Raw genomic sequence first — 19,756 nt, 5'->3', positions numbered from 1 at the left:
TGGAAATGATTTGAACAAATGCCTAAAGAACTTATCAGATTGGGGCGCCTAGGTGGCTCAGTCGGTTAAGCGTCCGACTCTTGATTTCGGTTCAGGTTGTGATCTCAGGGTCGTGGGATCAAGCCCTAGGTGGGGCTCTGCACTCAGTGTGGAGTCTGCTCCAGATTTCCTCTCCCCCACCCCCTTCTTAAATAAATAAATAAATGAAATAAATAAATAAATAAGCACTTATCAGATCCTAGGCAAAAACTATCTGTCCCTCTGGCCCAAAACCACATGCAGAAAACAAAAAATACCTGGTATGGAGGGATAAAATCTTGTGCTCCTCCATAGTACTAGTGAATTAATTTTGTTTCCCATGGTAAGTATTTATTTAATACCCTTCCTCACATCTCCCCCAAATCCCTGCCAAACCCAGAGCAAATATTTAAAATCTAACCTTTGAACTTTGTCCCTGCTAGTAACGTTGAAATGTGTAATTCATCCATACAGGACAGAGTGTAATCCTGAGGCCTTCATAATTTGTCAATAATGTCATGATGTAATAATGCTCACCTGTTGCTGTAACATCTGTGGGGCTGCTTGTCTAGGGTGCTGCTGTGTTGTTGTTGTTGTTGTTGATACAGGTGCAGGTGGTTGCTGCATTCTCATCTGTTGCAACTGCTGATGTTTCTGTGCATACACTTGTTGTTGCATGTGCTGGAGTCGAAGCTGTGCTAAGTTAATCTGTCCAGGGGTTTTACTAATGTGGTTTGTCCCTGGAGGAACTTGCCCAACTACAACATTAGGAGTATAACCAGGAGCTGGTTTACTCTCTATTACTAGATTACCTGAAGGATTTAAAAAATGAGAATAATTTGCATATAAATGATTATATCATCTACTTTGTGGATTAGTCACTATCTTTTCCTCTTTCCTTTGACAACTATCAGCACTCAAAGCTTCTGACAGTACAGCAGAGATGGGAGCTAGGTTTAAAGATAATGAAGATCAGAAACATAGTCCAAAGCCAAATAACTGACTTTGAGTCTTCAGAATAATATATCACCCGCCCTTTTTCTTTACTTACACAAATGCACAGAAAATTAAAGATCTGAAAGAGATACTATGAGAGGAGGCCCACATAGTCAAAACCAATTCTCCCGGACAGACTCAAGGATACCTAAGATTGCTAACGCTGATGCCATCTGCCTTTGAATTTCCGAAGTCTACAGGGCAGAGTAGGACACTGCTCCAAAACTGTCTGTGGAAACATGGACGTTTAACCACTTACGTCGCTAAAAATGACAATTTTCCTTGCCTCTTACTGAGCCCAGTGTTTTCTAGGAATAGAAAGCAAATTTTAGGAAGGTTTGATATAAGGCAGAGCTGGCAAACCTTTCCTTTAATGGGTCAGGTATTTTAGGCCTTGCAGGCCACGTAAGATCTATCATATATTCTTTTATTTTCATTTGTTTTTACAACCCTTTAAAATGTAAAAAACAAACTCAGCTACCATGCCACACACAGTTTGCCAATGCCCGATCTAAGGCTATAACCAAATTTTAATATACACAAATATTACTTATTTACAGAAAGCCATCCACCTCTGCTTTTACAACTTCCAATAGTGAGGATCTGACTATTTTGAAAGTGAGTTCACTCATCTGTAGACAATTCTAATTGTCGGGAAGTTTTTGGCCTTTGTTGTGAATTGAGCTGTTTGTCTGTCTCTTGTAAATTTCACCTATGGTCCGCAGGTCCACACTGTGGAGTAACTAGACTGAAGTCCATTTCTCTTCCGTGTGGAAAAGAGCTACTCTTATCTTTCAAACATTCCTCAGTACATGACTTTCAGACACATCAGTATCCTGGAGGTCCTCCTCTAGTGGACAATTTGGTACTAAATTTATATACAAACTACTAAGCATCTAATAAATTCTTCCAGAGAATGAAACCCCATTTGCTAAGTTTTTGACATGAAGCAGTCATTATCAATTTTAAAAGATGGGGAAAAGTTAGCAATGATACACATTTTTAAAATCTACACAGAGGAGATGCTCAACATTCTTAAAGATGTCATGAACATAGCTCGAGTTCCCAATGAGGAACATATTTTCCAAGAAGTTTACATGTTAGAGTGAAGTTTCAAGTATCTAAAATTTGCTTTAGAGGTTTTCTCCTCCTAATTCAGTGTACCCAGTTACATTCATAAAACTAATTATTTCTCACCTAAATTGACTACATTCTTTGCCCAGAAGGTGGGATCACAATGGAAACGAATTGCTCCATTAGCAGCAGGCACAGGATCACACCGTGCTTTCAAAATATGGCGCAACTGAAAAGTAATCTTAAAGGGGAAAAATTCACATTAGTCTTAAAAATTATAAGGATCACTTGAGAAAACATACATGACAGAGACATAAAAAGCTCATGTAGCCCCACAATATCAATCTCAGATGAGACAGTATGTGTTTAAACGGCTATCTATATTAGCAATCAAAAGCACATGCTTGAACTTCTGACATTTCTGGTGATAAACTACATTCCGATGGTGATAAACTACTAGGTACATTACGATATTAGGTATCTTCAGGACAGTAAATACTGTATGATTCCATTCGTATGCATTCCAGAAAGTGAGAGAAATCAGACTATGGTTGCCTACGGTCAGGAGCAGAGGGGAACAAGGACACTTTTGTGGGTGACGGAAATTTGCCGTATCTTAACGTGGCGGTGGTTACACTTGCAAAAAATGCAAAGTGTACACTTTACCCAAATGCAATTCACTGAATATACGTATCTCAGTAGAGTCCACCTAGAGACCATAAATATACTAAACTCTGTGTCTCACCAGTCGCTTGCTGTACAGTAGTGCTGTGCTGCTGCCACTCGCAATTGCCCAGTTTGTAAAGTTCATAACATGCTTCACCTGCCGGGAGAGGCCCGTGATGTCGTTCTGCTGCTGCAGTAACTTCATCTGTCTTTCTTTTGTAACATTCTGAAACAGAGTAAGAATTCAATGACGAATTCCATATGAAAAATTCAACTCACAACTTGTATTGCAAATGAATACCTACATTACTTTTTAAAATTAGGATAAGTTGACAAGCACCTCATTATTTAATGAGTCTCTGATCAAAAGAAAAGTCACTAACAAAAGCGGAACTAAAACTTAAGTTCCCTAAGCTAATAACGGACATTCCCTATATAGAAATTAATGTTAGTTGATGTCTCTCTTTTCCTTCAGAAGATAAAAATGTCTTTATTAAAAACAGTATCTAGGGGCGCCTGGGTGGCTCAGTCGTTAAGCGTCTGCCTTCAGCTCAGGTCATGATCTCAGGGTCCTGGGATCGAGCCCCGCATCGGGCTCCCTGCTCCACGGGAAGCCTGCTTCGCCCTCTCCCACTCCCCCTGCTTGTGTTCCCTCTCTCGCTGTGTCTCTCTGTCAAATAAATAAAATCTTTTAAATAAATAAATAAATAAATAATAAATAAATAAATAAATAAAATAAAAACAGTATCTATTATTAGGCTGATCCAATACACAGAATCTATGGCATAATGAGCTGACCTTTAGAAATATGATATACTCAACTCTACTTTTCAGACCAAAGAAAATTTTGTCTTGCCAGTGCCACCTACTGGTGCAGCATGAGGCTAGAGTTAAAATCTCTTCCTTTAAATACTTTAGACAAAATGAGAAACGTAAATTCCAAAGTTCTAAGAGCAGAGTTAGGGAAACTTAAAACGACAAAAGTTCATAAAAGAAAAAGAAAGTCAGTAAGAGTTGAAGGACCAATTTTGGGGGAAATGCTGCAAAGGAAAATTAAACTGTCTGGGAACTAAAACTCCTAGAAGCAATAGGTGATGTCCTATACACTTTGACATTTGGCATGCCAAACAACCTATCTACTTGGTACTTAACCATTTTTCTTAAAGCCTCAACTTGATTTATTGGACAGATTTTTTCCTAAGAAAACAAGTTGCTCATTTTGTAATGTAAAACAGTGGATAAAAGTATTCAACCATAGAAGCTTGATTCACAACTTCCCTGGAAATCATCCCTTTATAACAAAGCTTAGGAAAACCTGTTTTACAAAGTTTAAGAACATTTTTACACTAGAAAACATGCTTAAATTCAGCATATTAGGAGTATGCAGCAGATTTATCATCTCGTATTTTTGTATATTTCAGTATTAAGAGGCATCTTTTCACTCAAAAATTCTTGAAACTGTTTAAGAACATTATTTTAGACCTATAGTTAAAATGTATTTGCAGTAACTTAAAAGGTTATCAAAAATAGTTGCTGCTCAGTGCTCTCCATTCACACAGTCCTTTTGAAAACAAAAATCTAGTAGAGTTAAATGCATCAGCTGGATGCACAACAAGAAAGAGACCTCCAACTTTAACAGTATGTGCGAGAGTACTTTTAATCTCACCACTGTGTCTCAATAAAAAGATGTATTTCAAAAGACTAAATTCAGAAATAGCACTGCCAACATCATTTCTTTCATTTGTATGTAACTATGTGTCTAATATTTCTACAATGTTCTATGAAGGACTGAAACAGAAAAAAAAAAACGTGGAAAATGTGAGGTTAATAGTAATGGAAGTTAAAAAATCAAATACATAGTTTAAATTGCTACCATTTAATGGTGCAGAAAACACAACCCCGTTATCATCTAAGCCTACTTAAGAGCACCAAATCTTGAAAACCAATGAAATGTGGTCAGTAGAGGCAACTCTTTAAAACTTAATTTGGGTTTCACAAATTGACTGATTCTTATCTAGAAATTTATATCTACATATTAATCTCAAAATATGCAACAAAAAACAATACAACAAAATTATCAGTAAATTTAAAGTTTATAAATTTCAAAATGAGCATTTTTAGCAAAACTATGGAATGTTTTTAAAATAAAGTGAAACACACAAAGGACTCAAGCAGACTCCCAATATACATTCACATGTAATAGTTAAATTGAGGGCCTATCTTGGGGGGTGGGGAGGATGTAGCAGGTTGGCTTTGTCTTAGTTTATATAACATTTTAGTAATAATTCTTTCATTCCTAAGAGGACAACACTATCTCCTAATTTATACAGCTAAAATCAGTATTATTAAATTGGGCTGCAAATTAACTAACTCAATAAAGCTCTATTTTCCAAAAGAAAATGAAATAAAAAAATGTTTTTAACTTTCTTTAACTTCCATGCCCCCCCAACCAATCTAAAAGAGCTTTCAATAAACATTAAAAACAGCTAAAGAGCAATAGAAGCAGTTTTTGTTTTATTTTGGCTTTGAACCGTACCTCTAGCTGTTGTAAGAGAGATTTTCCTTTCTTATTAATTTCATTGATAAGGGTGAAAATGGCCACTTTAATTTCCTGTTCTACTCGTTTGTTAGTCTCATTTACTTCTTTTATCCTGAATAAGAGAAATGCATCATTAGGTTATCAACTTATCCTATGTGTCTGAATCATCAACGGTTACAGAAATTCATCCAACTGGGCACTTAAAGCGAGTAATTAAAATTAAACCTTTGTCAAAATGTACAATTTATGTTTCGGTAGACCTGAGCACTCAATTTGGTCCAAACAAGTTATTTATACAAAGAACGGAATATTTAGTAATTTTAAATTAAGTTCATAAAGGCTAGTTTATTAGTCTAGATGGCAATCTCCTTTAGTTCCTATGACCTGAATGTGATATATAAACATTTGACATCAACATTTGTTGTCTAGTGTCAAATCTGGCACCTTGGATCTACTTAATACTTTTCAAGAACAATGTGCAAAAGAACAATGTTGCAAACAGTAATTATCTGTTGAAATAACAGGAATTAAACTTAGAAGCATTTATTTTCTCTTACAACTTAACCACTTCATATGTGGGTTCTGATACACGCCCCCCCCCTTCCTTAGGTTCTGCTCAAAACAGTTTTCCTACTGTACAGAATTAAGGGTATAAAACAACTTCAATCAACTTTGTAAAAGAGTTGTCAGATGTTTTAGAATAGGTATAAGCTCCCATTTTGGCAATGAAAAGTTTTGGTTGCAGATATGAAATAGCTGATACCTATTTCATTGGGGGCGGGGGGTCCCACCAATATAAATATGTAAAATGTTAAACAATCAAAGAAAGCAGCCTTCAACTTTTACATTCTACTTCTTTACAAATTATTATCCATATTTTCAACCTCTAAAATATCTTTTATTTGCCCAATTCAAATTTGAGTAACTTTAATATAATCTGAGTAATTATAGTGTAATTTTCCCTCCTTTGTCTATACATCAGCGCATGTTTGGGCACTTATTTGAAAATTTTATTCAATTCTGTTCTTATTAAAGTGTGTAGAAGATGTCTTTTTAAAAAATAAGCGTGCTAATTACTATTGATAATGTAAGATTCCAACTTAAAATGATTCAGCCAAAGACTAAAATCATTAAGCAAACTAAAAGCAGAGAACAGTTAGCCATAGTCAGATTCTCATTAGATTTAAGGATGTCTACTATATGTTCAATTGTGAAGAAAGAAATCAATGTACATTAAAAAATGGAGATAGGTCATTAAAGAATGTGTCTAAAGGGAAGTATTATCAGAGATTTCAATACTTTAAAAAAAAATCTTATTGGAGATGAAATCATTAGTCTCCCCAACCCTCTGCAATTTTATAACACATAAACTTCTTGTTCTCCTTCTCTACACAGATTCAGAAATACATATATAAAATATGTACAAAACATTTGTACAAAAATATGGGACGCCATATGAATCAACTCACTATCCTTTCTCTGAAAAGGATATTCATCTGTTATTTATGAGAAGGTAGCTACCAAACTTCTCCAATATCACCCACAACATAGCAGTATCACTAAAACATCCTGACATTTTCATAACAATTAACCATCCATGAATAGTTTATGTAACATATTAGTGTAGGTATATACAGCTGACCCTTGAGCAAAGTGGGGCTTAGGAGCACCTACCCCCATGCCGTAAAAAATCCATGTATACCTTTTGACTCCCCAAAAACTTAGCTAGTGGCCTACTGTTGACCAGGAGCCTTACTGCTAACATAAACAGCCGATTAACACATTTCATGTTGTATGTATCACATACTATATTAACAATCAAGTTAGCTAGAGAAAAGAAAATGTTATATTTATTGAAAAAAATATGTAAGTGGACCCCACAGTTCAAACCCACGTTGTTCAAGGGTCAACTGCATTGTTACATCTACAACCTCAGAACAGCCTTTGTTTGCTTTTGGTATCACTTCGTAAGATGAAAGTTAAGATGGAAGTTCTACCACCTTATGGTCTAATATATAATGTACTATTCATTCATCTATTTAATACTTTTGAGTATCTATTGTCATTTTTAATCATTGTAATCATCATAAATTAACTTCAACATTCTAGAAGTACCTAAAAGCCTCAATATTTGTGAAACTGAAAAATAAATACTTATTAACCCTATTCACACCTTCAGGAATATACAGATTTTAATTATGCCGGCTCCAAGTGTTCATCTTTCTACACTGAGTCCTGACCTTGTTAATGTACTCATTTATGGAACCTATTCCAACTTGCCTTACCAATAAATTTAGTTCATTTAGAAATGAACCTGAATAAAATTTTTAAATACTGATGGTATTATTGATAAATAGTAACAGTTAAAATCTGAGGGTCTGCTATGTGCCACAAGCTGTGCTATACATTCATCTTATAATCACACTATTAAGAGAAGTGGTATTTATTTTAACTCTTGTTTTACAGATGAGAAGGTAAATTTACCCACCATTCTTCATACTCTCTCCTCCATACTATGTCTCCCACATAGTTAAAATTTGTAATTCAACTCTCTACGTGTTAATTGCTTTTTACAGTTATTTAAGGCTTTACAGAGTCTAGAGTTTTGTTGATTATAAAATAGTCAAAGATGTATCTTAAGAGTATTCAAAATTTTGAATTAAATCTTACTCAACTAACAAATATTATAATCCAAACTCAAACTTATATGATTTACCCTTCCAAAAATGTTTTCTATATATGTTTAATATAATATAGAAGGAAAACACAAGTAAACTGGACCTATTGTGTTTATTAATTCGTAAAGTGAAATTATGGTTTTAAGGCAACACACTTACCTATTCTGCACCTGAGTAGCTGCAAAATGAACATAATTCTTCTTCTCAAGAAGCTTAGCCAGTAGATTCTCAATTGCACCTTTCTGGTTTTGAAAAGCTTCTTCCAAAAACTGGTATCTTAGAACAAAAACAAAAACTACATTTAGAATGGAAAATTTACTATTAAAATTCTTTTTTTTTTTTATTTAAAGATTTTATTTATTTATTCATGAGAGAGAGAGAGAGAGAAGCAGAGGGAGAAGCAGGCTCCCAAGGAGCAGGGAGCCCGGTGTGGGACTCGATCCCAGGACCCTGGGATCATGACCTGAGCCGAAGGCAGACACTTAACCATCTGAGCCACCAAGGCGCCCTGAAAATTTACTATTAAAATTCTTAAAATGAATTGCTACATGACTCAAACTTAAGACCTTACTCAAATAATGGACATTCTATGCTGCCCTCACATACCTTACCTCAACAGCAACTTTTAATTACCAATCCCTTTCCTTCTGACCTGAGCCTGAGAAGCCATTTTGTAAGACTAAAAAAATTAACTTAAAAACTGTTCAAGTGCTCTTACATAAGGATTTTGATTCAGAATTACATTTTTAAAAAATCCAAATATTGGAATAAGTTGTATACATTTTAAATCATAAAATATAAATTATAGAAAATACTTTCCAAAGTGGGGAAACTACCCCTAGTTTTAACATCATAAAACCACTACTACCACTGTAATATATATTCCTTAGCCTTTTTATTCCGTATTCCAAAATACAAGTATATAGAATGTATGTGCAATTTTACATCTGACTTTTCTTTGTCTTTACAATCACCATTTGAAACAATTTTCAGCGCTCCATACTAGTCAAATTTTTCCAAGAGTTGAACCAATTAAAATTCACCAACAACAGTTTTATTGTAACTTTGTCAACATGAGTGGTGTTTATTATTTCCTAATATTATTGTGTGAAAATTTACACTTGAGAGTAAAGACTACAGTTCTTTGGCTACTAGGAGGGTAGAATGGTTTTCTTTCCTAGTTTTAGTTCCTTTGTGTAAATTGTTCATTAAGTCAACAAATATTTTTGGGATTCTTCTGTATGTTAGGGATACATGAGTAAGAAAAATCCATTATTGTTCATATTCTTGTAATAAATAGGCACACATATGAAATGATACCATACTGTGATAAGAACTATAATGGAGATACATATAGTCTGCAATAAGAACACAGCCTTAATACCAACGAAAGCTTCACAGTAAAGTCAGAATAGTAGTATCATATGCTAAATACAGAGGCATATTTAGGGAACTACAAAGACTTCAATTTAGCCAAAGAAAGCCAGGCAAAGGTCAAAATATGAGATAATAATTAATAAAATCCAGAATCAGGCTGTGAAAGGCTGGGTATGCCATGCTAATGTTTGGATTTTACCTTCTCAGTAATGGGAAACCCTTGAAAAATTCTAACCAAGATGTAATAATCAGATTTATGTTCCAGGAAAATCGTCAGACAGAAATATAAAAGATAAACCCGAAGAAGAGAGAACAGGATGACTAGCTAGAACTCTATGACAGTAGCTCAGATAAGGTATCAGAATATAACACTAGCTGGCATAGCTGCACAAACAAGCCTGAACAATGGACTCTGTCAGAGAGATCAGCACCTTTGGTAATTTGGGAGTTTACATGCTCCAGTTAATGTAAGGTCTATGGTATGACCTAAAAATTAAATGCCTAGCTAAGGCACGGTCAAGAGAAGGTCACTGGAAATGAGCTCAAGATACAGACAAAGTTACAACTGTCTATGTGGATACTGAAATCACTAAAGGCAGAAATTGAGATTAAGACTATGGGCATCTAGATGTCTGTGTCTTCAGCGAAAGTCTCGCTTAAGGTAAATTTAGGATAAAAGGTTAAAAAGTTGTGAATGCGGAGGAAAGTTTGGTAAGATAAAGGAAAAGTTCACTTAGTGCTCAGGTTCAAGAGGTAAAGGAAAAATGGAGGGCAGTATAAGGCAAAATGTACGGCAATATGAGGACTGGTATAAGAGAGAACATTCAGCAACTGAGGTTTTTATTTTGTGCATTGCTTTTAAGAATTTTTTTATTGTAGTAAAACATACTTAATAAAATTGGCCACTTTACGATTTTTAAGAATTCATTTTTAAAGCAAAACAAAACAAAAAAACCCAAACCCTGTCTGTAATGTAAAGTCTAATAACACTTTATAGTTTAAGATATTAAACAGCAAAAAAAGATGTGGGTATTTTAATTTTAAATTAAAACTATCAAAATTAACTAAAACTATCTACTGTTAGATAGGTAACCCAAAGATTGTTTCATTTCATTATTTCATTGAAAAACATTTGATTTATTCCATATACCACAATTTCTCTATGTCAAAAATAAAATTTTACCTTGTTAAATCTGTACAAATGAAGTAGGAATATGAGATTACCATGCTAATCAGTTACCATTTGTGACTCAATGAGCTTTAAATTGAGATGAAGAAAGATCTTTTGACAGAGTTTGATTATGTCAGTAAATAGAAAGGCACCTGGTAGAAAGGCCAACTAGTATCGTAATTCACAAAATTTTAATTCCTAAAATTTAACCCTGTACAAATTTATTTCTCTTCTCACCTCAAAATAAATGTTTCGGAATCCTGTTTCTAGAAATATCTTCTTGATTCATGTGAACAAGTATTAAGCAAACACACTATGATATACCTACATTTAAGTATGTGTTCTTTCCTCCCCTTATACAGGAGTTGACATTTGAGCTGGATGTTTAAGGATGAGTAAGAGTACTCGGGATAAACTTGGGAGGGAGGTAAGCTCTCCCACTGGGGGAAAAAAAAAATCTGAATGTATATTAGTTCATAGTTCTGAAGCGATCTGTCATTTTCAAGGCTAAGGAAAAGAGAGCAAAACCAGAAAAGTAGAGAAATACAAGATGCTAAAAAGGCTTGCACATTTTGCTTAAGTTGCATTCAGATAATAAATAATAGTGAACCATTAAGGAATTGAATGAAAAGTGATTATCAGATTTGTCTCTGTTCACTTGATTAATTTCAATTATATTATTAGGAGAAAAGTACTAACTGGATCTTGAACAACAAAAAAGCAACGTGGAAGTAGTTCGGGCTACAACTTCTGATTCTCCTAGCTAACAGAATAAATAACTCTGCATTTTCATTTTTAGCAAATCAAAATTATAGTTGAAATACCCCAGGGGCTCCTGGGTGGCTCAGTCGTTAAAGTGTCTGCCTTCGGCTCAGGTCATGATCCCAGGGTCCTGGGATTGAGCCCTTCATGGGGCTCCCTGCTCAGAGGGAAGCCTATTTCTCCCTCTCCCACTCCACCTGCTTGTGTTCCTGCTCTCGCTGTGTCTCTGTCAAATAAACAAATAAAATCTTTAAAAAACAAAAAAAGAAAAAAAAAAAGAAATACTTCAGAAATGGGGAGAAAAAAGAAAAACGAATAAATGGATTAAGTATAATTTCCATTAGGAGCGCCTGGGTGGCTCAGTTGGTTAAGCGTCCCAACTCTAGATTTCGGGTCAGGTCATGATCTCAGGATCCTGGGATGGAGCCCCAAGTCAGGCTCTGAACTCAATGGGGAGTCTGCTTGAGAATTTCTCTCTCCCTCTCCTTCAGCTGCTCCCCCCTCCACTCTCTCTCTCTAGGTCTCTCCAAAATAAATAAATAAATCTTTTTTTAAAATATAATTTTGAGGGGCACCTGGGTGGCTCAATCGTTAAGCGTATACCTTCGGCTCAGGTCACAGTCCCAGGGTCCTGGGATGGAGCCCCGCCTCGGGCTCCCTGCTCTGCGGGAAGCCTGCTTCTCCCTCTCCCAGTCCCCCTGCTTGTGTTCCTTCTCTCGCTTTGTCTCTCTCTGTCAGATAAATAAAATCTTTTAATAATCTTTTAAAAAAAACCTGTCCCTTTGCCAAATTTATATAAAAATAATAAAATATAATTTTGATTAGTATGTAAACACATGAAAGCCTTCTCTTAGGTGTTAATCTTTTATATGAAGTAGAAGTGATTCTTAACCTGGGCTTCAACTCACAGTGAGTTATATTCAGTATTTCAAAATGTGTAGGTAAAAATTACAGATGCCCATGATTTAGTTAGGATAGGCAGGCTAGGTAAGACTTTCTGTGCTTTTTAAATTTTTTTTTAAGATTTTACTTATTTATTTGAGAGAGAGAGCACAAGGCGGCGGGGGGGTGGTGAGAGGGAGAAGCAGACTCCCCACCAAGCAGGAAGCCCGATGCGGGACTCGATCCTGGGACTCCAGGATCATGACCTGAGCCGAAAGCAGTCGCTTAACCAACTGAGCCACACAGGTGCCCAGACTTTCTGTGCTTTTGATTAGAATCATAGAAACTCAGGATAATATATAAACCACTGGTTATGTAGTTTAGAACGGAAATTATCATCATGATTATATGTTTTTTATTACTGAGAAATAAATTATTATTTAATGCAGTTTGCTAAGAAATTTTTGAAAACATGGTTCTCAGAAGACTGGGAAATGAATAAGGGCTTTTTTTTTTTTTAAGATTTTATTTATTTATTTGACAGAGAGAGACACAACGAGAGAGGGAACACAAGCAGGGGGAGTGGGAGAGGGAGAAGCAGGCTTCCCGCTGAGCAGGGAGCCCCATGCGGGGCTCGATCCCAGGACCCTGGGTTCATGACCTGAGCCGAAGGCAGACCCTTAATGACTGAGCCACCAGGCGCCCCATCATCTTAGTTTATAACCAAACTGAATATCCACTTTTTAGCTAGTATATAAAAATTCTGACTCAGTATCTTTTTTAAGTATCAGTATTTTTTTAAGATCTTGAGAGAGAGAGAGTGCACATGTGTGAGTGGGGGGAGAGGAAGAGGGAGAGAATCTCAAGCAGACTCCCTGTTTAATCATTCCTTACACTGTACTTTTAGGTACTTCTCTGTATATATGATATTGTCTTGTGATTTTAAAACTTTTAAAAGTATGCAGTCGTTAGTGATATGCAATGAATTCTTCTATTTGCCAGGAAGTATTCAAAGGGTAGGGATATCACAGTAAACAAAACAAAATATGGTCATCATCTTCTTCCTTTCCTTACATTCTAACTGAGGAGAAAACAAAAATTTAACTAGAATTATGTGATAGAGAAGACACAAGTGGCAAAAAATCTAGATCAGAAACCCAGAAAAGGTTCCTGAAGAGTTTGTACTGCGATCTCAAAGATCAGAACCAGCCATGCAGAAATCATAGATGAATCATAAAATGATCAGAGGCATGTCTGCATTGCTGCAAAGGAAAATGACCAAACAACAGAGTTTTTACTTTTGTAATAATTTACCAATTAACATTTTTGCCAACACATATCTCAACCAACCTGTCCCTTTGCCAAATGGATAACTGATTACTCTGAATGTTTCTTTCTCAAATCTTCTCTCCTGATATTCCTGTCATTCAAGCTCTTAGCCAAGCCCAATTCTCTTCCTAATGATAAGCATTCATTCTGCTGGGTAAGTGAATCTAAGACTTACAAGTTTAACAAATTAACAAATTTTTTTTTTTTTAGCAAAACCAAAAGGAATTAACTCTATTTTGGAGTTAATCACTAAAGTGAACTACAACTGAACCATATATTCAATCTCAAGACTCATATAGACTCCAAGATAGCAAGGACAGTCTCAGTTGTTTTTATTATTGTATAGTCATCACCTAGCATGGTACCTGGTACATGGTGAGCCCTCAAATATCTAATGAACAAAAAGAGCTGAATGAATACAAATACTGAAACAAGCTGCTTTTTCTGACAATAAATGTACCACATGAAAACAATATGCTTGGGGGCACCTGGGTAGCTCAGCTGGTTAAGAGCTCAGGCCTTGATCTCAGGGTCATGAGTTCAAGCCCCTCACTAGGCTCCACTGGGCTCCACACTAGGTGTGGAGCCTACTACAAAAGAAGGAAAGAAGGAAAGGCAGGCAGGCAGGCAAGCGAACAATATACTTGGACAGAAAATCTTGATTTGTCACCATAGCTCTGAACCTAGCTCCCTGAGAAAACTGATGGTACATATGAATTTACATGTCATTTTTCTGGCAATTTGGATTTTATCTGAAAGTCATTTGGAACTTTGCAAGAATTTACAGAAAAATATTGAGTTTGGCAAATGTTCTTCCTAAGTAGAGGTTATCAAACTTCACTGAATAACAAAAACCACCTGGGGTGATTTACCACTATTTGTAACATACATAAAAATTTTTGATACCCAGGATGTAATTTAAAATTCTTATTTAACCAGACTGGAGTAGGACTAAGGCATCAGTATTTTTTTAAAGCTCTCTAGGTAGGTCTACATCTAGGGTTGAAAAGAAAAATATCTGCTCTAAAGCTTATTTATCCATCTATCCACCCATCTATCCATTTTTCAATATAAAAGCTTAATACAAGAAAAGTTATTTCTCAGGAAAATATTTTAGAGAAATTTCACTTATACAGCTCCATTCAAGTGACTTCCATTATAAACTATCTTGCTCTTTAACAAAAATGTCTGGCATTATATTTTAAGTACACTCTCTTTTAAACCATAATGATCCTAAAAATCTACAAATACCCAACTATACACAAAACCTCAGACACAGAATCAATGAATTCCTCACAAGTCCTCAGCCAAAATCTGGGCTGTATATGCACAGCATGAGGTTACACAAGGCTTAACAGAGAGCAGTTGCTATGAAGTTCACAGTAGAACAGAGAAACTAGAGGTCAAGCAGTTCCAGGAGACAGAATTCCAGCTGAGCTAGTGGGGGAAAAGACTTTGTCCATCTCCCCAGACATCTACCTGAGAAACCAGAAAGCCACACCTTAAAAGAAAAAAACTATACTTGGAATAAATTTTATCCTAGGCCTATCCTGTCCTAAAAAAGCCTAAAACCAAGCCCTCTCAAGATCTTCCAGGAAACAGAATTTAGAAGTTGAGTCCAGCCGAGTTAGAGAGGCTTGGCTTTCCATAGATCCTCCCTTAAAAAGCAGAAAACCAAGCTTACCCAAGATCAAGGTGATCAGCCAGTAATTTAATTCCCTGAAAGAACAACAATCAACAGTCTACAAAGGAAAATAAAAGAATCCAGTTTCTAAAATGTAACATCCACAACATTCAAACATCAATTCAAAAATCACTAGGCATCGGGTGCCTGGGTGGCTCAGTTGGTTAAGCAACTGCCTTCGGCTCAGGTCATGATCCTGGAGTCCCTGGATCGAGTCCCGCATCGGGCTCCCTGCTCTGCGGGGAGCCTGCTTCTCCCTCTCCCACTCCCCCTGCTTGTGTTCCCTCTCTCACTGTGTCTCTCTCTGTCAAATAAATAAAATAAAATCTTTAAAAAACAAAAAAACAAAAAAAAACAAAAATCACTAGGCATCAAAGAAACAGTAAAAAAAATTTTTTTTAAGTAAAAAGTAAAAACAAAACAAAACCCAACAACAGTAGAATATAACTTAAAGAAAATAAAGAAAAACAGTTCAATAGAAACACCAAGATGGTCCAGATATTCTATTTATAGCAAAGACTTTAAATAGGTTGTGTTATTTATTCAAAATTTACATGAAAACATCTTTTAGTGAGTGAACAGAAAATCTGAGCAGAGAAATTAAACTATAGAAAGAGAAATGGAAATTCTAGGGAAGTGCGATAATTGAAATAATTCACTAGATGGGCTTGGCAGCAAATGGAAATGGCTGAAGGATTAGTGAAAATGAACACAAATGGAAAGTTATAAAGTCTGGAAAAGAGAGAATAGATTAAAGGAAAATGATCAAAGCCTCAGGGACCTGTGTGACAAAAACAACATATAACTGGGAGTTTCAGAAGACAGAAATAATGGGGGGGGGGGGGGTTTAAGGAAATAATGGCCAAGTTCCCAAATTTGATGAAAACCATAAACTTACAAGCAAAGAACGTCCGTGAACCACACACAGGATAAACAGAATGAAATATATACATTAAAACATAACAGTCAAATGGTGAAGACCACAGAAAAAGACACTCTTAAAAGCAGCCTGAGAAGCACCAAACATTCAGGTAAGAACAATATGAATGATATTATTAAAAACAAAGGAGGCCAGGGGGGTGGGAGGATGGGTTAGCCTGGTGGTGGGTATTGAGGAGGGCACATTCTGCATGGAGCACTGGGTGTTGTGCACAATGAATCATGGAACACTTCATCTAAAACTAATGATGCAATGTATGGGGATTAACATAAGAATAAATAAATAAATAAATAAATAAATAAATAAATAAATAAATAAATAAATAAATAAATAAATAAAAAAAACAAAGGAGGCCAGAATACAAGGTAATACAACTAAAAATGTTGAAAGAAAAAATTGTCAATCCAGAATTCTATAACTAGTGCAAACATCCTTCTAAACTGAGGATTTTCTGATGAACGTAAGCTGAGAAGATTAACTGCAGCAGACCTGCAAAACAAGAAATGCTTGTTCTTCAGGACAAGGGAAAATAATAAAATATGGTAACTCATATAAACAGGAAGATATAAAGGGAGACAGAAATGGTAATAAATGGAAAAATATTTTTAAGAAACTAGGATTTTATTTTTCCTTCTCATAATTTCCTTAAAAGACAGCTTTTTTAAGGGGGGGGAGGGGAGATAGTGTGTACACACAGCGGGGGCAAGAAGGAGAGGGAAAGAGAGAATCCCAAGCAGGCTCCATGCATAGCACAGAGCCCAATGTGGGGCTGATCCCACAACCCTGAGATCATGACCTGAGCCAAGACACCCAGGTGCCCCAAAGACAGCTATGTTTTTGTTTTTTGTTTTTTGTTTTTTAAAAGATTTTATTTATTTATTCATTAGAGACAGAGAGAGAGGCAGAGGGAGAAGCAGGCTCCCAAGGAGGAGGGAGCCCGATGTGGGACTCGATCCCAGGACCCTGAGATCATGACCTGAGCCGAAGGCAGACGCTTAACCATCTGAGCCATCCAGGCGCCCGATAGCTATGTTTTTAAAGAAGGCATTGTAAGGTAAGATTTATAAGGTATGTATGAATAAATGATATGGCATTAGTATAAAGGAATGAGGGTTTGATAAACTGAATTATCCTTTTGTATTCATAAAGTAGAAAATACTACAATACTTTAAGAAGGCTTTAAGTTAAAACTGCATATCATTAGCCCTAGAGCAATCATTAAAAATAACAGAATTAGGGGGCGCCTGGGTGGTTCAGTTGGTTAAGCGACTGCCTTCGGCTCAGGTCATGATCCTGGAGTCCCTGGATCGAGTCCCGCATCGGGCTCCCTGCTCAGCAGGGAGTCTGCTTCGCCCTCTGACCCTCCCTCTCATGCTCTCTGTCTCTCATTCTCTCTCTCTCAAATAAATAAATAAAATCTTTAAAAAAAAAAAAAAAAAAAAAAACAGAATTAGGGGCGCCTGGGTGGCACAGTTGGTTAAGCGACTGCCTTCGGCTCAAGTCATGATCCTGGAGTCCCAGGATCAAGTCCCACATCAGGCTCCCTGCTCAGCAAGGAGTCTGCTTCTTCCTCTGACCCTCCCCCTTCTCATGTGCTTTTTCTCTCTCATTCTCACTCTCTCAAATAAATAAAATCTTTAAATAATAATAATAATGATGATAGAATTAGGGGTGCCTGGGTGGCTCAAATGGTTGGCTGTCTGCCTTCAGCTCAGGTCATGACTCCGGGGTCCTGGGACTGAGTGCCCCGTCAGGCTCCCTGCTAGGTGGGGAGTCTGCTTCTCCCTTTCCCCCTCACCCCCACTTATGCTCACTCGCTTGCTCTCAAATAAAATATTTTTTTAAAATTAATAGAATTAGAGCTTAAAAAAGCTAAAAGTGGATGTAAAATCAATCAAATACCAAAAACAATTTTATTAACTTGAAACATGGCAGGGGAAAAAAAAAACACAGAAAAATAAAAAACAAAACTAAATGGTAAACTTAAACTTAACCGTACCAATAATTACATTAAGTGTAATGGGATTAGGGCGCCTGTGTGGCTCAGTCAGTTAAGCACCTGCCTTCTGCTCAGGTTATGATCCCAGAGTCCAAGGATCGAGCACCACATTGGGCTCCCTGCTCAGTGAGGAATCTGCTTCTCCCTCTCCCTAGGCCGCTCCCCTGCTTGTGTTCTCTCTGTGTGTCAAATAAATAAACTCTTTAGATAGATGGATAGATAGATGATAGATAGATAGATAGATAGATAGATAGATAGATAGATAGATAGATAGATAGATAGGATAGAATTAAACATTCCAATTAAAAAAGCTAGGACCTCCATGGGGCACACCTGGCTGGCTGAGTTGGAGGAGCATGTGACTCTTGATCTCAGGGTCTTGAGTTCAAACCCCAGGTTGGGTGTAGAAATTACTTAAATATTAAAAAGAAAGAGCAAGGGCCTCCAATTAAGAAACAGAACAAGCAGCCCTCAACTATTTACACAATTAAAAACTGATTTCTATGAAAATACACAGATATAACTGACAACTCCTATATTCAGGCAGGTCTACCACCTCTTTTTTTCCTATATCTAAATTAATAAGTATTTGCTGAATAGATGAAATGTCTAAATGTGTGTCAAATACCAGTCTAGGCTCTTGGGACACCGTGAATAAAACAAATGCCTATCTTCATGAAGTTTATATTCTAATGAGAAAAACACAAAATATAAGTTTGTAAATTAAGAACATACTTAGAAAGTGGTAAGTGCAATATAAAAAAACTAAAACAGGATAAGAAGAATTGGGGTAAAGGGACAAATTGCAATTTTAAATACAGTGATCAGAGTAGATCCTGTTGACAGTTACATTTAAGCAGACTTGACAGATAAATGGAAGTTCGGTATGCAAATAAGTGGACCAACAGTGTCCCAGGTAGAGAAAGCAGGGAGGTGGCAGCATCTCTGCCATGTTTTAGAAACAACAAAAGCCAGACTGGGGGGAGTAGTAGATGAAATATGAGCATATAGGCCACTATAAGGAATCTGACTTTTACTCTGACAAAGTGGAGAGCCACTGCAGGTTTTGAGCAGGAAGTGAGTCTGACATGAGACTGTTCTAGTAATTAAGAATAAACTGAAGGAGGGCAATATTACAAGCACAGGGATGACTTTGGAGACGACTGCAGTCATCCAGGCCAGAAATGATGGTGTCTGAGACCAGCCTGGTAGCAATGGAGCTAAGAGCAATGAGATAGTAAGAAATTCTGAGATTCAGGGATAGATTTTGAAGGGGGAACCAAAAAGATGTTTTTTTTTTTTTAAGATTTTATTTATTCATTTGACAGAGAGAGAGAGAGAGATCACAAGAAGGCAGACAGGCAGGCAGAGGGAGAAGGAGAAGGAGAAGCAGGCTCGCCCCGCTGAGCACAGAGCCTGATGTGGGACTCGATCCCAGGACGCTGACATCATGACCTGAGCCAAAGGCAGCCGCTTTAACTGACTGAGCCACCCAGGCGCCCCCAAAAAGATGTTCTGATAAGTTTGAGTTCGGGTATAAGAAAACAGTGGAATCAACGATAGTGCCAAGATTTCTGGCTTATGTAGTGGAAAAAATGCAACTGCCACAAACGGAGATAGGGCAAGGCTGCCAGTGAAAAA

The 19,756-nt window shown here is 36.6% G+C and overlaps 1 protein-coding gene across 6 annotated transcripts in view; it reads right to left on the bottom strand.

The window, feature by feature from the left end:
• TRIM33 (tripartite motif containing 33) overlaps nt 1-19,756 on the bottom strand; it is a 145,366-nt gene that overhangs the window by 56,310 nt on the left and 69,300 nt on the right. For all 6 annotated transcript variants that reach the window (XR_010410780.1, XM_064588594.1, XM_064588595.1 and 3 more), the window contains exons 5-9: nt 8,131-8,247; nt 5,291-5,405; nt 2,834-2,980; nt 2,212-2,329; nt 556-830 (exon numbers count right to left, since the gene is read on the bottom strand). Coding sequence is in view for 5 of the 6 variants with exons in the window: in XM_064588594.1 (XP_064444664.1) it covers nt 556-830; nt 2,212-2,329; nt 2,834-2,980; nt 5,291-5,405; nt 8,131-8,247 (772 nt within the window). In the remaining variant the exon portion in view is untranslated. The remainder of the gene's footprint in view (nt 1-555; nt 831-2,211; nt 2,330-2,833; nt 2,981-5,290; nt 5,406-8,130; nt 8,248-19,756) is intronic.

The sequence above is a fragment of the Mirounga angustirostris genome, unplaced genomic scaffold (assembly GCF_029215605.1).
Source record: "Mirounga angustirostris isolate CCGP_5_RB_7025 unplaced genomic scaffold, mMirAng1.0.hap1 SCAF_4, whole genome shotgun sequence".
Lineage (NCBI taxonomy): Eukaryota > Metazoa > Chordata > Mammalia > Carnivora > Phocidae > Mirounga > Mirounga angustirostris.
Note: the sequence above shows the minus strand (reverse complement) of the source record. Positions and strands in the feature narration are given on the sequence as shown.